General features: G+C 47.6%; 2 protein-coding genes across 4 annotated transcripts; one reads left to right on the top strand and one right to left on the bottom strand.

Annotated features, from left to right (window-relative positions):
* Nucleotides 1-531: 531 nt before the first annotated feature.
* Nucleotides 532-1,377, bottom strand: triap1 (TP53 regulated inhibitor of apoptosis 1). Its single transcript, XM_086036778.1, has one exon. The coding sequence runs from the start codon at nt 1,159-1,161 to the stop codon at nt 937-939; it is 225 nt and encodes a 74-aa protein (XP_085892904.1). The 5' UTR covers nt 1,162-1,377; the 3' UTR covers nt 532-936.
* A 905-nt stretch (nt 1,378-2,282) lies between these two features.
* On the top strand, nt 2,283-21,324 carry supt5h (SPT5 homolog, DSIF elongation factor subunit). 3 transcript variants are annotated; one of them, XM_086036771.1, is made up of 29 exons: nt 2,285-2,741; nt 2,942-3,047; nt 3,588-3,741; nt 3,829-3,897; nt 5,427-5,496; nt 5,755-5,823; nt 8,197-8,262; nt 8,349-8,379; nt 8,531-8,599; nt 8,826-9,077; nt 10,285-10,374; nt 10,450-10,520; nt 10,604-10,709; nt 11,184-11,274; nt 11,368-11,504; nt 11,608-11,763; nt 11,869-12,015; nt 12,789-12,935; nt 13,012-13,137; nt 13,676-13,763; nt 13,842-13,958; nt 14,337-14,439; nt 14,534-14,640; nt 15,876-15,981; nt 17,120-17,278; nt 18,001-18,169; nt 19,342-19,539; nt 20,134-20,229; nt 20,961-21,324. In XM_086036771.1, the coding sequence occupies exons 2-29, from the start codon at nt 2,961-2,963 to the stop codon at nt 21,099-21,101; spliced, it is 3,222 nt and encodes a 1,073-aa protein (XP_085892897.1). In that variant the 5' UTR covers nt 2,285-2,741; nt 2,942-2,960; the 3' UTR covers nt 21,102-21,324. The 3 variants fall into 3 exon arrangements, with proteins under 3 accessions (XP_085892898.1, XP_085892897.1, XP_085892899.1); XM_086036772.1 differs by lacking the exon at nt 20,961-21,324 and having other exon boundaries at nt 2,283-2,741; nt 20,006-20,153; XM_086036773.1 differs by lacking the exons at nt 2,285-2,741; nt 2,942-3,047; nt 3,588-3,741; nt 3,829-3,897 and adding an exon at nt 4,014-5,351.

Here is a 21,324-nt window from a genome sequence, read left to right as displayed (position 1 = left end):
AAGAAATGATTATTCATGTCAACTTGCTACAAGTAGCAGTAAGTTAGAAGGTTGCATTCATAGAATTGAAGTTAATTAATGTCAACTAAACAGGTTCAGGTGTGTGTAGTTTTTCCATACTTAACATGTTAAGAAGTTTTCCCACGTGTAAAAACTAAAGTGGTTTAAGGCAATCGGTTTCCACGAGAATTTCGAGTACGCTCTACTGTTTCGGGTTTACAGTGTACATTACACCAACTCTTTCAAGAATTATATTAGTAAACATGTATTTAATAGATTTTTTTAATGGTTTTATGTCATGTCTGCTCTGCATTTTCCCATACTGTAATGCCACGGGGTTTGCACATGCGCAAGTCAATACCCGGTGGCATTGTGGGAAAAATGCTGTTTTTAGTAATTACCCTACAATTACGTTACATCGTATTTAAGAGTTTGCCTGTCAGTAAACAAATGTTTACTCCACACTGGCAGCTCCGTTTCCCTACAGCATACACAACAAATTGAAGTTTTGAAATCACAAGTCAATGAAAATAGTTTGTCCAAATGTTGTTCCATTTATTTAAAAAAAACCGGATTGTTTCTCCACATAAAAAAAAAAAAAAAAACTAATTGCAAAATCTTGAAGATAATTTCTAATTTTGGTGCATGGAGAAACTTGAAGTGCGAGCCGGAGGTGCCCCAGGCATTTGTGTTATAAAACACACACAAAATGCCGAAATGTTGATCTCGTCCTGGATTGCAGTTTAGTTTTACATTTTGTCCCGCGTGTCGTTGTGAGGACATGAAAACAAGAGCAAGGGTGCCGTCTGATCAGGTCCGACTGCGCTCTTGAGTGCGCATGCTGACTCGGAAGCAGCAATCAGTCGTTTGGCGTGTTTGCGCTCGTTGTTGGGGGGGGGGGGGCAGAGGGGGCGCCCGTCTTGCCTCTTGTCTTCTTCAGCCGTCGGGCTTGTCCTTGTTGGGGCCCATGAAGTCCAGGCCGTCCACGGGGATGTCCTTGTCCTTGATGGCCTTCTGCACGCAGCGCTGGTACAGCCGGAAGCTGTCCGCGCACGGCTCGGCGCCTCGCTCTCCCTTCAAGAACTTGTCGGCGAACCATCGGTTGAAACATTGGTCGTACTCCCGCTTGAGCTCCGTGCAAGCCTCGCCCACGCTGTTCATCTCACGAGCGAGCGATGGCAAAACCCCACACAATCGCCCACAAAAACACGCAAACCAGTTCCGACAGAGGCCCAATCCCAATACCCAGACTTGCACCCTTTGTGCTCGTCACTTGCGCGTTCCCGTCGAGGGCTCGAGTGTGTGTGTTCGTGTCCCGATTCCGCAAAGTGCTCTGTCGCCCCGCCCTCTGTGTGCCCTTGTTCCGCACTTCGGCTGAGCGCGCATTCATGGCCCCTATACCGAAGCAACATACCCACAATTCATTGCGAATTTGACCAAAATAGCGAGAAACTGATGAAATTCGGTGCCGATAAAAAGTTTTTTCAATTATAAATATTGAATCATTATACATTTTATTATTCGGTTATGTGTATATTAATCGATGTTTCAATGTCACATTTTACCCTTTAACTATGTATTTTGTTTTAGTGTAGCTGCCGTACTTAGCAACCTTCTGCACATGCGCCGCATATCGTACAGGAGCCGCTAATAGTCACAATAATGGAGCCATAGCTCCCATCGACTGGAAGACCAAGCCCGAGTTTTACTTTACTACATGTACTACTTTACTGAAGTTTTAAAATAATTTAAAAAAACAAAAAACGCGTGCCGCCATGCTCACTGACGCAGGGGCCTAAGTAGATGACACGTAGGTTACACGTAGTTTCCCAATTCTGCGTTCTTTGTACACTTTTAACCTGCACCCTCGAACTATTCGTATACTTGGTGCACTTAAGCGAAGACCGTAGATTGCATATGTGGATATTGGGATTGGGTCTCTGGTGCTGCGGTTACGTCACAAGACGCAGCCTAAGTGTGCGATGTATGACGTCCCAGCCAAACAAAGATTCCGGGGGTTGGACTGCCTACTCCTTCGAAAATCCGCGTACAAGATTGCGGGGGTTGGAGTACGAGCAAACCACAGTGTTTCGTGGTTAACGCAATTTGGCGCTAGAATAGCGTTTTTGAAGAAGTCTTGGGTTTAAAAAAAAATGTTTTTTTCACAATGCATTTCAACGGGCGTCCAAACAGTACACACTCGCGGCCTCGACGGGAACGCGCAATTGAGGGGCACAAGGGTGCAAGTGTGCCTATTGGACTTGGGCCGTATTTCTAACGTCACAGGAAGCCCGAGGCCGACTTTTAACTTAACTACATCACTGTGGATTTAACATAAAATTGAAACCGCAAAATTGCCAAAACAACAACCGGTGCCGCCATGTGTGATGACGTGGATCTTCCAGAGTGGCGCAAATGGATGACGTAAAACGCACTGTCTCAATTCTGCAATTTTCGCACGCCTGTAACCTACGCTCTCGAACACTGCGTGCAGTTGAACTACGTGTACACTTTGAATGAGGACAGCAGGGTGTAGCGTGGGTATTGGGATTGGGCCTTGGTTTTGTTCGAAGTGAGGTGTCTTTTCTTCCGACGACGTAGCCGGCCAAACTCTCGTGAGATCGGCCAGATCCCCGGAAGTCTCGCGATCGATCCCAGCGGATACGCGAAAGACGACTGCGAAACAAGACATTTTCATCTTGGCCTGCTTTTTCCCACCGCCAGGCGATCTCCGAAAGAGGGTACGTACCACTTGTGGAGCTCAAGAGCGCGTCGCCGTTTGGAAGCTATCGGGGAGGTCCTTTCGGCGCCAAAGTCGACTTCTTGGCTCTTCTCGGCTTCGCCTGGTGCCTGTTAGCTTAGCTTTAGCACAGCAGGTTGCGCTTAATTCAAACGAGGAGCAACGTTGTCTTGATGTTTGCCTTCATTTGCGCTGCTGCAGTCACGCGGCGCCCCAAAAGATGTCTGACAGCGACGACAGCGACTTCTCCGACAACCAGAGCGAGCGCAGCAGCGACGGAGAAGCCGAAGAGGTGGAGGAGAACGAGGTAGGCTCGTGCTAATGCTAATGCTAACCATTGACACAACAACCAAGGTGTCGGACTTGCCTTCATTAGATGTGTGGGTTTTGTTTAATTTAAATTGTACTTTGCACAAAGGGCTGCACGCTCATGGTCAAAATGATCACAATACCCCACTCTTCAGCATGTTTGGGAACACAAGCTGTGTTTATGTTGCATTACTTTTCAACAAACCTTATGTTAAGTTAGCCGCGAATCATTAAACTTAAACAGTATAACAAAACTGCCCAATAATTTAAAATTTACCAAAGGCTAATGCATATATATTATTATCTTGTGTAATGTCAGTGGTCTGAATCCAAAACAAGTCCAGACAACAGATGTTGATCCCTTTTGAGACACCAGCTCCTCCTCTCCAATTTTGGTTGTACTTTCTTCTTTTGACATGCCTTGCTGTCAGCAGTTCACTGAGGGAATTTGGGCAGAGAGTTCCTGTTGATCCTTAAAAAGTCACAATTCATAGATGGTGTGCCAAGCATGTCATACAAAATACGTGTTGGCATCCAGGAGGAGACGGGCAGCCCCGTGGGCAGCGACAAAGTGGCTGAGGAGGAGGGCGAGGACCTGGATGACGAGTACGATGAAGAAGAGGAAGAGGAAGACGATGATGACCGTCCTCGGAAGAAGCCGCGTCACGGAGGCTTCATCCTGGACGAAGCTGGTGCGAAATCTGTTTGATTATGTGTTTTTTTCACCTTCAAGCTTCCTCCTCCCATGACCTACCAACCCATCTTTTTTCTATTTGCAGATGTGGACGACGAGTATGAGGACGAAGAAGACCAATGGGAGGAAGGAGCTGAGGACATCCTGGAGAAAGGTGAGGACATCACACACAGGAATGCAAAGCCAGCTCTTAAAAAGACAGAAGGGCTGGCGGTGTGGCAAGATAAAGGAATTGTGACCGTTTTTCTTACAGCCTAGATTGTTAATGGTTGTTGTTTTTAACTTGCCAGTTTTAAAGCATCCCTGCTGAAAACTAGAGACTAGTACAACATTTTGTTAACATGTGAATTACATTTTGAAAACGCAATGAAAATGATCAACACGGAAAGATAGCCCATTTCTACTTAACAGGACGACAAATGAAGCAAAGTCAAACAGTCAACTAATTTACGTTCGTGTGTGTCTCAGCTGGTATGCAAATAAGCAAATTGTCCCTGAAGGCACCTTAAAATGTTAACACAATTTTGACGCTACGATGCAGTATGCGGTGTTAATTTTATTGCTGCTTGTAAATGTGCATGATCAAAAGATGGCCGTGAGTTAGTAGCAACTGAACTGCTAACAGCGGTAGAATAGACTTTAAAATTCCGCCATCAGTGTATAAATCATTGAATGGCTTGGGTCCTGGATATGTTAAGGAATTGCCAATTGAATATAAACCCAGTAGATCTGTGAGGTCTGCAGACTCTACACCAGGGTTCACCAACCTTTCTGAAACTGAAGCTACTTCTTGGCTAGCGATTATGGGAAGGACTACCAGTTAGATTCACACTTCAGAATTTTCATTGACGTGAATACTCTGAGCATGTTCATCATTTCTCATAATGATTAGGAAACATAAATATCAATATGCAACATTACTTCTGTAATACACTGTTTATATTTTCACATCATCACTTCTACACCATTCCTGGATAATCACAATGTCCCATCACTGGTGAGCAACTTTAGGAACGGGCCCACGGGCTACTCACCTGGTCCTCGGGGGCTACCTGATGCCCGCGGGCACCACGTTGGTGACCCCTGCTCTACACAGTGCCACACGGGCCCACCGTTCATATCGGACCCTGTGAAAGTCAGGCTGGCGCATTGTCTGATTCGTCTTCTCTGTCGTGCATGTGCTCTCCGGCTCGGGGTAATTCTTCTGCCCTCCCTCCTCGTACGTGCGTGTGTGAAAAGCAGTTCACTGACACATTGTAACCCATGCGCAGCGCGCCGGCCTTTCCTCGCCGTGACAACATGCCGGACGCCTGTCGCCAACACTGACATTTGTCTTGATGGCTGCACGTGCGTCCACGCGGCCTCATATTTGAACTCGCCACCCTTCGCCATTCATGTCTGCTCTGTTCTTCTCCCATCCTGCTTCGTGTTGCCCGCCCGCCCGCCCGCCCGCCCACTCGCTCATTGTTTTTCTTCCCTCATCCCTCCATCCTGCCTCCTATCTCCTTGTTCAACTTGCGTGATGCTTCATCTTGCCTCCTTCCTCCCCCCTCCACTTGGCACGCCCTCCCCCCACCCACCCCCTCTGCGGCACAGAGGAGGCCGAAGGTAAGTCTCCGAGCTGGCGCGGCACTTGAATGTCATTGCGTAGGTGACGGTGTGACAACAATGGCCTGCTTTCAGTGTCCAACATCGAGCACGTGGTCCTGGATGAAGACCACTCGGGTTTCAGGAGGCTGCAGAACCTCTGGAGGTGAGACGAAGGTTATTTCAGTACTTGGCCGCGTTGGGAATAGCGGGCCAACGACTTCAGCTTTCGTCACAGTCCACGCTACGGTCGAGTCAACTTGGATTAATGGATGACATTAATGATGCTTTTGTACAGTACAGTGCAGCGAAGAAGTATTTGCCCCTTTTTTTTTGTTTTGTTTTTCTGACAGCTCAAACTATAAAACAACAAAAACAAGGAAACCAAAGAATGTGTACGGGTATGTGTGTTTGTCATGCGCAGAGATTCTCGAGAGGAGGCGCTGGGTGAATACTACATGAGGAAGTATGCCAAGTCCTCTGGAGGGGAGCAGTGAGTATTTTTTGCTTTCTTTCTCTTCACGTTGTCACTCGATTTTGTTTGCTCTTTAAAATGCGGCACCAAAACTATTAAGCTTTTTGGTCTCACACCTTGCCACGGTTCATCTTATTCCTCAACAAGTGAGCCTGTGCTTGTTATTAATCAAACAAGCACATGTTCAATCGCACGCACCACTTTTTGAAGTTAAACAGCTTCTGATGTTGCCGAAATGACTTGACAGCTGCGGCTGTCACTATGCACTCTTTTTAGAATCCATTATTCCATCAATTCATCGTCTGTTCGGGTAAAACTGTATTTTTCATTCAAGTTTATTGCTGAATCATTTTTTCCCCCATTCGCGTATATTATCTGATTATTGTCCTTTGTTTGGAGTTGTTAAAGGTTAAACTCCATCCATCCGTCCATTATCTGAACCGCTTATCCCCGCGAAGGTTGCAATTAAGAACTACCGCTCAAGAGGGAGTGATGTACTCGCAAATGTTTTGGAAAGTGAGACCTTGAGTATTACTTGCTTGATGTGCCCTTCTGAGACTACATCAGGACCAGCTTGTCAGTTCATACTGCGGCTGCAAATTATTCTTTTTGGAATCGATTAAACTGACTAGTAGGTTTCCCATGAATTGATTGATTCAGTTACTAGTTTTGTCCATTATGTGTTAGAAAATGGGCAAAAATGTTGATGATTGAAGAACAAAGTAGAAGTAGATGTTCCAACCATCCATTATCTGCCGCTTGTCCGCGGTCGGACTTCAGCAGGGAAGCCCAGACTTCCCTCTCCCCGGTCACGTCTTCCAGCTTTTCACGGGGGATCCCAAGGCGTTCCCAGGCCAGCCGGGGGACATGGTTTCTCCAGCGTGTCCTGGGTGGTCCTCGGGGCCTCCTGCTGGTGGGACGTGCCTGTAACACCTCACCCGAGAGGCGTCCTAATCAGTTGCCCGAGCCACCACATCTGGATCCACTCAACGCGGAGGAGCAATAGCTTGACCCTAAGTCGCTCCCAGTCGACCCAACTTCTCACCCTATCTCTAAGGGAGAGCCCAGACACCCTGCGTAGGAAACCCTTTTCGTCCGCTTATATCCGGGATCTTGTTTTGAGGTGAGGGTAGAAACGTAGATGGACCGGTAAATCGAGAGCTTCGCCTTTCGGCTCAGCTGCTTGTTCGCCACGACAGACCCATACAGAGTCCGCATCACTGCAGACGCCGCGCCGCGCCGCTCCGCCTGTCGATCTCCCGTTCCATCCTGCCCTCACTCGTGAACGAGAGCCCGAGATACTTGAACTCCTCCACTTGGGGCAGAATCTCATCCCCGACCTGGAGAGAGCACTCCACCCTTTTCCCACTGAGGACCATGCTCTCAATTTGGCGGTACTGATTTTCATTGCAGCCGCTTCACACTTGGCTGCGAGCCGCTCCAGTTCTCCAGTGAGACTTGGTGATCACGGTTTGAAGAAGCCAACAGTACCGCAGCATCTGCAAAAAGCAGAGATGCAATTCTGAGCCCACCAAACTGGACCCCCTCAATGCCTTGGCTGCGCCTAGAAATCCTGTCCATAAAAGTTATGTACAGAATGGGTGACAAAGGGCTTTTTAAAAAGGGCGACCGCCACCTCGGTCCGCCAATCCAGACGCGCTGTCCCCGATGTCCATGCGATGTGTTAGAGGCGCGTCAACCAGGGCAGCCCAACAACATCCCGAGCCTTTAGCAAATCCGGGCGCATCTCATCCACCCCCGCGGCTTTGCCACCTTGGTTGCTTTCAACTCCAGAGATAGGCGAGCCCACCTCGGAGTCTCCGGGCTCTGCTTCCTCAACGGAAGGCGTGTCGGTGGAATGGAGGAGGTCCTCCAAGTATTCTACCCACCGTCTTCCAACGTCCCGAGTTGAGGTCAGCATCGCCCCATCTCCACTATACAGAGTGGATTGGACTTATTTTGATGAAACATAAAAGGGTGTCGGTCTGCTTTAATGAAGGACTACCGAAATCCAAGAGGAATTGCTTTTGAGAGGCAGCAGAGCTCCAGGCTAACTTTTTTCACAAGGAGCACTGTAGCCCCTAACCAGAAATTTTAGGGGCACAAGTGGATTGTATATTTGCATTTTCACTCAATTGCTGATAAATTGGCTGAAGTGTAGAGTAGAGGTTTTTCAGCACTTAAAAAAAAAAAATCAAGAATAAAAACCATTAGAAAATGTAGTAGTCACACATGCACAAGTAGATGAAAAACTTAGTCGGCATTTTGGAGCCCTGTGTTGTTGTTGTGGTCAGATTTCGTTTCTTGTCTTGGAGTGAAGATTGGCTTTGTTCAATTTGCGGACCATCAGAATTCCAAATGCAGTCCAACATTTTCTTCTGTGGTGTACAGCTACTCGGGAGGATCGGAGGAGCTCTCTGATGACATCACCCAGCAGCAGCTACTTCCTGGTGTCAAGTATGGAAACACTCGCTTACCGAGCAGCACTGAGATCAGACCATCACTTACTGTTCTAACTGCTCAACTGCATTTGTCAACATCAGGGATCCTAATCTGTGGACCGTCAAGTGCAAGGTAAGGTTCCCTCACGCGCGCGCGCACACACACACACGCACACGCACAGACACACGCACAGACACACGCACAGACACACGCACAGACACACGCACAGACACACACACACACACACACACACACACTTTCTCATGGTGTCCTGTCTTCGCAGATTGGGGAAGAGCGTGCAACAGCAATCGCACTCATGAGGAAGTTCATCGCATATCAGTTCACGGACACGGTAAGAACGCTCGGCTCTGATTGGCTGGCAGGGCAGGAACCAGCTGAGGGTAAGTAGGGAGTGGTGATTCTGAACGCACTCGTTGTGTTTGGAATCGTTCACTCATTCCCGTCCCTTCTGATAACTAGGACGGGAATCATAGCAAACTAGCTAGGCTCACCGTAACAAAACAAAAAGCAAACTCCTGTACAATTTTAACGTGCACTTGACTGTCGCCCCCCTGCAGCCACTCCAGATCAAGTCGGTGGTGGCCCCCGACCACGTGAAGGGCTACATCTATGTCGAGTCCTACAAGCAGACGCATGTGAAAGCCGCCATCGAGGGCATCGGAAACCTTCGCATGGGCTTGTGGAACCAGCAGATGGTTCCCATCAAGGAGATGACGGATGTCCTCAAGGTGGTCAAAGAGGTCACCAACCTGAAGCCCAAATCCTGGGTCAGACTCAAACGAGGCCTGTACAAAGACGACATCGCGCAGGTACTCTCGGCCACACGCGCTGCTTTTACACGTGCGGAGTAAGATGATAATGCCGTTCTTCAAATCATTGCTTCCGGCTGGCGTAAATGAAGCGTCCTTGACCAGTTCCATCTGCAACTATTTGTAACAGAACAGGATTACTCAAATGTGTCTAACATAATGTATGTATTTTCACTCGTTCTTGTCTAAAACGGAGACAAGAACCATCCAGACGACAGGGTTTTTCCTGCATTCCAAATCGCTAGGCGACCGCCTCCAGCTCATTTTGTGCCCGCCCCCAGCCAGAGCGATTGATATCGCTCAACGCAGCGTAAAACTCCAGCCGTGTCGATTGAGCGATGTCCTTCTGCGGCAGCAGCATACTTGAACTGCAGTTGCAACGTTTGCCAACTATGGAGGCGTATCGCTGTATCTGGCCCGGGCAACCCGCGGCTCGCCAACCGCATGCGCTTCTTTGCCTGGTTTCATGCGGCTCTTGAAGCCCTTTTCACTGTGAACTTGCAGCGCGCCGTTGTCAACCCCATTCATTGTGTATGTGGTGAGGGGCGGCACCACAGAATAGAGCGTCGGTACCACAGAATAGAGCGTCGGTGGGGGGAGCTGCGCGTACTCGGACGTCTTCCACGACGGCAAAGCCCCTCGTATTGAAACATATCGTCGCTGTCATGTGAAAAACACTTATCTCCATTTTTTTTTTTCCATTTTCTTATTTTTACATGAATCATGTAAAATCATTTTTCCGTGTTGCAGGCGTCGCATTAAAGTGAAAATTTAAAAAGTGTTCTTCACAGGACAGCGACGACATGCTACTTTACGGCGGTGCCGTTGTGATGTCAGAAAGCGTTTCCAATAGGAGAGGGGCTGGCAAGTGATTTACTCTTACTTTGGCAGCACTGGGACAACGGAGGAAGCCGTGATAAATAAAGTGCATTTACTGGATTAACACTGAAAGATACATCTCACACTCTTATTGGTCATTCCTAATTCTTTCTCATGTATGGGCAGTACTTGTGAGCATAAAGCACACGAAAAAAACATCCACCTTCCAAATAACGGATGCACTGTGAACTCTGGAAGCTGCTAAGAAAATCATCGAAATGAAAAATTGGTTTATCGCCCAACCATATTTCACGTCAACAACACAGTCCTCTCGGATGAAATTGTTTGCCGTTTGGATTCCACCAAAGTTGTGTTGTTCGCTCTCCAGGTGGACTACGTTGAGCCCAGCCAGAACACCATCTCGCTCAAAATGATCCCTCGCATCGAACTGGACCGCATTAAAGCCAAGATGAGCTTGGTAGGGCGCGCGCATACACAAGCGCACGAGTGCACACAGGTTCACTGGTTTGTCTGCTTCTTGGTGTGTCTACAGAAAGACTGGTATGCCAAGAGGAAGAAATTCAAGAGGCCTGCCCAGAGGCTCTTTGATGCTGAAAAAATCAGGTCCACACACAGGGCACCGCGAACAAGTCCCACGTCGGCCCGTCCGTGTATGTGGGAGTGACACGTGCGTATTTGATTGACAGGTCGCTCGGAGGGGAGGTCAGTCATGATGGCGACTTCATGATCTTTGAGGCCAATCGTTACAGCCGCAAAGGATTCCTGTTCAAGAGCTTCGCCATGTCCGCAGTGGTGAGCAGGAAGTCCTCTGTACAACTCAAATGATCATTGATTGATTATTTCACCCAACTACTCGGGCCGCAAATAAATATACTTTTGATAATTGGTTAATCAATATCCAGTGCGACCAGAATTCATTAAGTCTCTTCTGCGTCTCCTTAATACTTGGATTCTTTTTTGTAACTTTTGATAAAAATCTAGATCTGCTCTAGAAATCTCAGAAAAAGGAACACCGCACATCAGAGTGACCGACAGTGACCTCTGCTGGTGGTTTTCCGCCCTCCTGCATTCAGCTGAGCGTCCACTTTACTTTACCTCGATACACTAAAAACCCATGCAAACGAGCAGTTAGAAATGTAGGACAAGTGCGGGTCCGGAAACGATCGCATGCCCGAAAGCCGGGATACTCCGTACCACTGTTGCGTTATCATCAGGGATCACGTCGATGCTTGCTTTTCTCAACGAGACGCGCGTCTTCTCTGGCAGATCACGGACGGCGTGAAGCCCACGCTGTCCGAGCTGGAGAAGTTTGAAGACCAGCCGGAAGGAATCGACTTGGAGGTGGTCACCGAGTCAGGTATGGGCGCTTTGTTTGCTTTAAGATCTGCGCCATGTGACACTTGGCTACAAGCGGCTGCGTGCTTGTGCGTGTGCGTGTGCGTGCGCGCAGGCAAGGAGCGTGAGCACAACCTGCAGGCGGGTGACAACGTGGAGGTATGTGAGGGGGAGTTGATCAACCTACAGGGAAAAATCCTCAGTGTGGACGGCAACAAGATCACCATCATGCCCAAACATGAAGACCTCAAGGTACACGCGTTTCTTTTAAGAGCAGTGCTTCTCAATCTGGGCTTCGGGTTAGAACCTCTGCTACAGAGGTCCCCCTCATTGTGTCTCCATCTTGTGTGCGTAGGACCCCCTTGAGTTTCCGGCTCAAGAGTTGAAAAAATATTTCCGGATGGGCGACCACGTGAAAGTGATCGCTGGCCGATACGAGGGTGACACGGGCCTCATCGTGCGCGTGGAGGAGAACTTTGTCATCCTCTTCTCTGACCTCACCATGCACGAAGTAGCTGCTCCGTCCCTGATATTGATCGCTATCTGGATTTTTTTTTCAAGCCTCCTGTTAATCATCTGCCGTTTTTATTTATTTTTTTTTTTTTTTTGCCTGCAGCTGAAAGTGTTGCCTAGAGATCTGCAGCTCTGCTCGGAAACGGCGTCGGGCGTGGATGCGGGGGGGCAGCATGAGTGGGGGGAGCTGGTCCAGCTAGACCCGCAGACGGTGGGCGTTATCGTGCGGCTGGAGAGAGAAACCTTCCAGGTAATTGCAAGGTGCCTCCTCACTAGGGCACCTTACATGCCGCAATAATGCCAGTGTAACTATTACGTTTGGACGAAGGTCGGTCACCGTTTATTAGGTGCAAATTAGGGCTAAACCATTATGGAAAATAATCGAATTGCACTTTTTTCCCCCCCAAAAAAATTGCAATTGAGATGAATTGTGATTTTTTTTTTTTTTTTTTTATTCATTTTTTTCTTCATGGTCCTTTTCTAATGTATTTTTCTGCCATTAATTGTTATTACAACAAACAATATTTGTTTGTAGATTTTTTTTTTTTTTTTACAATTCTAATAAATGAATGCTTTAACATGATAATAGTCATTGTTATTGGAAGTCTAAACTTAAAGTATGGCGCCTGTTGACTCGGTTGCATTTACAGAATAGATGCAGGTCATGGCGCGTGGTCAGGATGGTACCACCTCTGCCTCAATTTGAGCCAGGAAAAAGGCATATATTCTCTCTGCTCTGTGGGCACGATGACTGAATTGCCATCCTTCTCTGCCTCTTGGTCTTAATTCCGCTGTGTTGCCTCCAGTAGAGCTCAGTGCTGCCCGGCATGTTGTGGTGCAACACTGAAGCCACACAACTTTAAATGATTTGAAATGTTTTGTTAGGTGAATGTTGGCAAATACTATAAAAAATTTAAAAAATACAAGAAATACATCAGCAATCTAGCGGACTTGGGTATGATGATGGTCACAAATGAGTCCTCTCTTGACTTGAGTCAATGAGTCGTGGTCCTCCCCTGGCAGGTGTTGAACATGCACGGCAAAGTGCTGACGGTGCGCCACCAGGCGGTCAACCGGAAGAAGGACAACCGCTTCGCTGTGGCCTTGGACTCGGAGCAGAACAACATCCACGTCAAAGACATCGTGAAGGTCATCGACGGGCCGCACTCGGTAAGGATGCTCGGGACTCGCTCGCTTTGCTCGTGTCTTTCGCGGCATTCAAGTTGACTCGGTGCGACGCCGGCAGGGCCGCGAAGGCGAGATCCGCCACCTTTTCCGAGGATTCGCCTTCCTGCACTGTAAGAAGCTGGTGGAGAACGGAGGAATGTTTGTCTGCAAGACTCGACACCTCGTGTTGGCCGGCGGCTCCAAGGTAACTCAGCTCGACTGCATAGAGCACTTTACTGGCAGGTATGTGTGTTTCCTAATCTGTCAAAAACAAGATAACATTGGGCCCCCCCTCCCCCATTCAGGGTTAATAGTCCGATAATCGGCCCGTCTGATGATTGGTCCTTCCCTAATTTTCAAACCGCGATTGTAAACTGTCATCTGTGCGGCATCGTGAGTCATGTTTATTTCGATATATTGTCCACGTAGCACATAGCATTCAATATTCTGTTTTCTTCCAAAACTTTTCTTTTCTTGGAGTTATTCATGGTTTGACTATTTAGGTCACAGAGAGCTCCAGCAGATGGATGAAAGAGACTCATGCGGCACTATAAAGGCCTTGAATTATTCTGCCTGTCACAAACAAAGAAATTGTTTGTCGTACATAAATGATCTTTTTCAGGCTATTTGCAAGAAATTGTATCATTTGCTGCGGCACCGCTGACAGCGTCTCACAGTGGTGGTCGTGGTAGGGAGTCATAGATGGAGGCTACTTTGACTGTAGTATCGCTGGTGCGTTTCAGCCCAGAGACGTGACCAACTTCACGGTGGGCGGCTTTGCTCCCATGAGTCCTCGCATCAGCAGCCCCATGCATCACGGCGGCGGCGGCGGTAAGTGGCGCCTTCCGCCCACTCCAAAAGCATCGCTGCCGTGCGGCTTTGATACCAGCGTCTCCGCCCGCTCTGCAGGTGCTCAGCAGCGAGGAGGAGGCGGCGGCGGCGGCGGCGGCATGGGGCGGGGTCGAGGAAGACGAGACAACGAGCTGATCGGTCAGACGGTTCGCATCTCGCAGGGTCCATACAAAGGTAGCGCATTGCTTTTTTTAGCGCGGGGGATACGTTCCAGTCAGACCCACCTGCCGACATGTGTGAAAATCTGCGGCGTTAAGCCAAGGCACAAGGACACGCAACCAAATAAAGAAAAGAAATGAGGTTAACAACAACAGATAGACGCCTGACGTGTGGGTTGGTGAAATATGGGACCATGTCATTGCGGTCTGTGGGACCGAAAGGTATACAGCACTTGTTTATTTTTTTCCTATATTTGGCTGCGTGTCAGGTGTTCGGCGCCTGCGTGTGACGTAGTACCGGTAAGTCTTGGGCTTGCCTGAAACACTGACGGCGGCTCGCCGACGGACTGACTGGACTGCCGATGGCCACCTCTGCTTGTTTCCACTCTACCAGGTTACATCGGTGTGGTGAAGGACGCCACAGAGTCCACAGCCAGAGTGGAGCTTCACTCCACCTGTCAGACCATCTCTGTCGACAGACAACGCTTGACCACCATGCGAGTCCTCTTTTGTTTCTTTTTACCCTCTCCTCTTTGCGGGCCGAGACGGCCTTCCTAACATGGGTGCGCTCGCTGCGCTTCTCTCGTCCAGGGGTGCGCAGAAACACAGCGGCATGACCTCCACCCACGGGCGCACGCCCATGTACGGCTCGGGCTCCCGCACGCCCATGTGCGGCTCTCAGACGCCGCTGCACGACGGTGAGGCCTTGGTCTTCAAGCAGCTATTGAATTGGAGTTTATTGTTTGAAGCAATCGGAAGGCTAAAAAAGGAACTTGGTGGCGCTTTCTGCCGCCTGCATCCCTCAACATGGTGCTGCTCTTTGCAATGGGCCAAAGCGTGCTAGAAATGCCACACAAGCGGCAATCGCGTCACGTGAGTTGTTGAATGGAATGAAGAGGTGAGCGATTGTCAGTGTAGTACCACTTCGGCGTATGCCGCCTCCCTCTAGAATCTCCAAGAACAGTTCGCTTCTATTGAGCTGCTTCAGTACGTTTGATTCTTGACTATCTTTGGATTTAAACATACTTTGGCACATTCTGATCCTTTTTTTTAAGTGCGGGTCAAATTTTGTTTATACTTCATTAAAACACTCTTTCATACTATTAACAACTTTTTTTTTTCTTGACATTTAAAATTAAAATAGCCTTTTTCTGCTTGTATAAAAATTGACAGTGCTATTTTTTTTTGTAATGACTATCGTTTTGGGAAGTAGTCTAGATCCCATTGGATTGTACTTTATCTCTGAAGTATCAACATAAATTTTTGCTGATGTTTTGACATTGTTCTCATGGACGATGGGTCGGATAAATGTCGTTTTCCATTTACTTGAATGTGTGCGCCTGAACCGACACTGTCCCTGTATATTCATGATATAGTACGACAAGTTCCAGCGATTATTTCCATATCTACTATCTGTATGTTGTATTAAGCCTTTAAGAAATATTATTTCCATGTAGTTACTTTTTTGGCATGTTATTCCCCCCCCCCCCCGTCTAAAATTGAGCTGAATATTCAACGTTTGACATTTTATGTGCTTTATAACTTGTTGGGGTAAACAAGATAAAAAGATAATTGATTGAACCTCAAAAGATGAAATGGTGTGAAATATTTAAAAGAAAAAAAAAAGCATATTGTTTCATAGCATTTATTTATGACATTTCAAATTTGTATTGGCCCAGTTGAGGCAGCATCGGTGAACTCGGGTTGGCCTGGCAAAGTCACACACAGTCGCTCGGGCCACTTTTAATGTAGGAGATCCCCGAAAGACAGACTGTCCGTTTGGAGATAGCTGTAGTGACGAAATTGTCACTTCCTTTCGAGTGCACCTGACAAAAGACTCGTACGCCGCCGCCATCAGACTTTGTCATATGAATCTGATGGATAATTATTGCCATTATTGTTGACTAGTTTGTCTGTCTTTTGTCCCGAACAGGAAGCCGCACGCCTCACAGCGGCTCGCAGACGCCGCTGCACGACGGCAGCAGGACGCCTGGCCAGAGCGGAGCCTGGGACCCCAACAACCCCAACACGCCATCCAGGTCAAGAACACATACTGTAGTTTCCACAGTTTGTTGTTACAGCCTCGGTCCCGAAACAGTGAAATTCATTTTTTTCCCCCCCTTAAAATTTCCTAAGGTCGTGTAAAAATAATAATCATTTATCACAGTTAAATGTGATAATCCGTCATTCGCCTTTTTGTCTGGGGGGGGGGTGTGTTAGGGGATAGTACCCGCCTATAGGCCGGTCCGCCTCAACTTTTAAACGGCGTCCGTCTGCGAGGCCAACTAAACTTTCATTAGCAGACGGACGGCAAACGAAATAACCGGGTTTCCTTCTATGCTTAACCCATTAAGGACGGTAGCGCATAACAGCATTTCTACCACTAGAGCCGGGAGCGCTGTTGCGTCTTTCTATCCTTAAAGCCGGGCGGAGCGTATACGTCGTTTTCTATTTATTATTTAATCCTCCGTCTCTTAACCGATGAAATGCATCAGAATATACACGTGACGGTGTCGTAATCCCGCGAAGGGTGTTCCGGAATTCTTTCGAGTGATAATGACAGACCCAGCAGTCGCGGGAGCTCTTAAATGAGTAACGGCAGTGATGGAGAGAGAGAGACTTTAAACTTTAAACCAGTAGAACCAATCGAACGCGATATATGGTTATGGTATATGTTTGTACACAATGACAATATCCACTCAGAATAGAGGATTGTAGTTACCGCTCGATTTGTAATGAATGAAAAATAGTGCTCGTCTTGCACTGACAGTTTATTTTTACCTCCTCGACTGAGACAGTAAAGATGAATAAACCCGGCCGGGTGTGTGTGAAGGTGTCTAAGCTCTCAAATTCTTTTGGAATAATTTTTCTGTCTGCTACAGGGGCCGAGAGACTCGTTTCTTTTGTAGGTGTCGAATTAGTGGGAAAAGTTCCGGTTTTGAAGGGTTTGGGGGAGCTGTTGAGCCAGGCGCTTTAGGCCGTCACGGGTTAAGTTGAAAATGTTTCCCGTCAACCGTCGGCCAAACGGGCGTCCTTCAGACGACGGAATGCCCACTTCTGTGAAGCTGTATGGTACCAGGATGGGAGGGAAGCGCGGGGAATTGGGCTTTCCTAGGCATGGGACTGTTTGAACATGCGCGACTGTTAATATTGCCTCCTGCGGTGGCGCGTCCCCAGGAACGACGAGGAGTACGACTTTGGCTTTGACGACGAGCCCTCACCCTCGCCTCAGGGCTACGGGGGGACCCCTAACCCCCAGACGCCAGGTTACCCAGAAGTCCCGTCCCCGCAGGTCAACAATCAGTACAACCCTCAGACGCCGGGCACACCCGCCATGTGAGTATCTGCGCGCGCACGATTGCCAGGGACGCGAACGAGGCGTCGTCCCGAGCCATCGGTTAGCGGCGCCGTGTTGAGCCTCTGCCTTGCTCCGGTTTGTCCATCTGAAACAAGTCCCGTGGACTTTTAAACCTTGTACCATCCTCAAATTGACTAGCCTGTAGACACCTGCCCCTATACACAGAAAGCAACTGCGCTTGAAAAACAAACTACCAAACATTGGATCATTTGGGAGATTTTAGCTCTTTAGATTTAGATCCGTTTAGTTGTGGGAAATGCATTTTTACTCCTCCCACTTTTTCAGTCTCATACTGCTTTCTGTTTTTCTTCACCGTTGCAACATCAACAGATTCCAAGAATCTATTTAGGACGTGCTTTTAAAATTCCCACATTTCAACACCAAAATATTTCCTGCATTCCACATTTTTTTACGGTTAAAATTCCCACATTTGTTATATTGTACATGATTCCCGCCTCCTTCAACATTTCATTCCTCAATTCCATATCATTACAATCATTCAATATCATTCCGCATCCTTCTTTTTCTATTCAGCTCAGCTGATGTAATTGATCTGTTTTTTTTTTTTCAGCAGCTTCAAATAAGCAAATGTTTGTTTGTTTGTTTGTTTATTTCTTAAGAATGCCCTGACTGTTAAATGCATCTGATCAGCATCACCGCTGCTGTCAAAAGTTCCAGATGTCACCTTGTGCCCGTGCAGGTACAACACGGAGCAGTATTCTCCATACACGGCCCCCTCGCCCCAAGGCTCCTACCAGCCCAGTCCTAGTCCTCAGAGCTACCACCAGGTGGCGCCCTCGCCTGTCGGCTACCAGAACACTCATTCTCCGGCCAGCTACCACCCCACACCGTCACCCATGGCCTACCAGGTAACATCGTTCCTCTGACTGAACATGTCACATGACTTGACTCTGGTCAGACTTGAGTCACAATTTTTCGACTCGGGACTAGGCATGGGCCGTTATCAAAATCCGACGGAATGATAACGCTGGGCAAAAACGACAAAGAGCAAATCTGCTTACGTGGAGGACTCTTGAAATCGGAGAATATTTACTGTTGAGAGGCTGGAATTGGGGTCGGATTTATACAATTCAAAATGAAGCTAGGTCTTGAAACATTTGATTATCAAAAATGCTAATCAATTATTTGACAGTCGACTAGTTTTTGAGGAATCGTTTCAGCTCTAATATGAATCTGCTGATCACTTTTCGATCACTGGCTGAATCGAATGATTTAAAAAAAAAAAAAAAAAAAAAAAATTTTAGGTTTCATTCTTTCTTCAAAACCAAGACATGACTTTGTTTTGACAGTACGGATAATGTACAAACTCAAACTGATTTGAATTCAAACACTGGTTCGGTCTGTAACCTTGGTCCGAAAGTTGGCCAAAATGTTGACTTGTTGTTTTGTAAAGTAAAAGCAGATGTTTGCAAATACAAAACAATTTTATTTATAGAGCGCATTTCATAACAGCTAGAGCTGTAACAAAGCACTTTACAAACAATACAATAAATAGAACAAAAACATTGAAAGGCTGTGATACACGTATTAATAAATATAGATATAAATAAATCACGAATATATAAATAAAGCCAATAAACGAACATAAAACACCATATACGATTGACACCGGAAAATGTCAGGTCTGATCAAAAGCCAGAGAAAAGAAATGTGTCTTCAACCGGGTTTTAAAAAATGGACAGAGAGGGAGGGGGCTTGCCTAAAACCCCACCAAGATGGTCGGCTTTCATAGAGGACTACAAACATGGGCGAGTATCCACTGGTGAGTGGCTAAAAGGAGAGGATTTGGGCAATTTGATGTTAAACAAGGTGTCGCCGCTACTGAGTAACGACGGAACTCGCTTGAAACTCAGTGGGCAGTCGACTGGAGCTGCTTTCATTTTTTTTCTGCCTTGCTTGAAAGTTTGGGCGCTACAGTGAAGCCTTGAGACTTCCCTCTGACTTACACACGCGTGACTTGCTCCCGCACCCTGACATCAAGCCGCCAAAGTGACTTTGGGAGCCTCCGTGTGACCCGCAGGCCAGCCCGAGTCCAAGTCCGGTGGGCTACAGCCCCATGACGCCCGGAGCGCCCTCTCCCGGTGGCTACAACCCCCACACGCCAGGCTCCAACATCGAGCAGGGCGGCAGCGACTGGGTGACCACGGACATCCTGGTGCGGGTCAAGGACTCCTTCATGGATCTGATGGGACAGACGGGAGTCATCCGCAGCGTCACGGTGAGAAACGGCCGCAATCCCAGTCCTGTTGCCCGGGCGACCAAAGACGACCGCGAGAATCGGCAGAAGCTGTCGCCGCGTTTGAGGATCCGCTTTGTGAATACGGTGAACCTACTGCAACCCTAAAAGGATTGCGATTGCAAAAATGGCGGCAAAGCGCTTTTTTTTTTTTTTTTTTTTTTCTCCCTGTTACACAGGGGTGTGGCCTTACTGGATGGCGATCCTCCCCTCATCCTAATGAGCTTGCTGGCAACAAGCTGCCACCAGATGGCACAGAGCACTATTTTTATATTGGACATAGCTTGAGCAGAACAAAAAAAACTGCAAAAAACTCAGGCTGGCTCTCCCAAAACTCTGACAAAGGGCAGATTTGTAAATGCCACACAGTGATTATGCGGGAGTTCACCGTATTCATAATTAATTCTCAACTAATTTTAGGTGGCAAAATAAAATCTATTCAAACTAGGAAGGAGAAACGTGCCGAAAGAAGGCGTCCGTCGCCGTCGTCTTCTGACCGGCACGAAAGAAGTTGAAGAAGAAAGGAAGGCATCTCCGTCCGGAGTTGTGACGGGCTCGTCTTCTCGGCTTTTGCAGGGCGGAATGTGCTCCGTCTTCATGCAGGAGTCGGAGAAGGTGGTGAGCGTCAGCGGCGACCACCTGGAGCCCGTCACGCCCACCAAGAACGACAAGGTAAGCTGAGGACGTGCGCGGCCCGCCAAACACAACTACTTGCTTACTCGGCTTCATGGACCGATGGCATCCAAATTGCACTAACAAGTAGGGCTGTGCAAAAATCAGTTACAATGACGGCACTTATTACAATCCATGATTACAAAATTGGTATCGTAAAAAAACGATTATGAATATGAATTTATATCCCATTTTTTACACATTGAATTGATACATTTGCACCTATTTTTTATAAATGTGGTTTGGTCCAAAAGGAACTTGCATGGCACTGTAATAGTGTTCAGTGTTCCAAAGAAATGTATGTGTCTTTATTTTTCGCGTTTCAACATTTTCTTGTTTTGCACCAAAAAGTAGATGATTGTTTGCATCATCGTGATTTCAATTATGATCAAAATAATTGTGATTGATACTTTTTTCATAATCGAGCAGCCCTACTAACAAGTTGCCTTTATGTATGTGAAACGGGCGATCGGTAATCAGTGCTGCGGCAACGGCCCTTTTACACATTGGTCGCTATTGCTCGGCGCCCAAGTCTCAGCCGTGCCGCCAGTGGCGCAACCGGAGACCAAATTGCCTGCGTAGCTGGCGTGAACAACGTACTCGACCAGTGCTTCTCAAACTTTGCACACAAAGTACCTCCATATCGACACCATTCAAACATTGACTCGATGATACTCGGGAGTCATTTTTCCCCGCCGGAGTCCAGCGTGCGAGTACTTTTGTGGCTGCAGGTGAAGGTGATACTGGGAGAGCACCGCGAGGCCACCGGCACCCTGCTCAGCATCGACGGAGACGACGGCATCGTGCGCAAAGTCCTCGACAACCAGCTGATGATCCTCAACCTGAGGTTCCTGGGATGTCTGGGCCACTGAGGAACCCCTCCACGCCCACCCCCAACCCGCCAAAGTTCTTCATCTCACACAAATTCGTGTTTGGGTGTCACATCACAATTGAACTCCAAATGTTTCTTTTTGTTTTTCTCACTTTTGTTAGTTCATCAGCTCAATTGTTACCAGCTCTCTCAGATTTTAGTTGCTTTGTGCCCATACACACACACACGGATGACGTCAATAAAGTATGAAACGGGCCACATTA

This window comes from Filicampus tigris, chromosome 7 (genome assembly GCF_054856515.1).
Source record: "Filicampus tigris isolate MCC_2025a chromosome 7, RoL_Ftig_1.0, whole genome shotgun sequence".
In the NCBI taxonomy this organism is placed as follows: domain Eukaryota; kingdom Metazoa; phylum Chordata; class Actinopteri; order Syngnathiformes; family Syngnathidae; genus Filicampus; species Filicampus tigris.
This window is presented reverse-complemented; position numbering and strand designations above follow the sequence as displayed.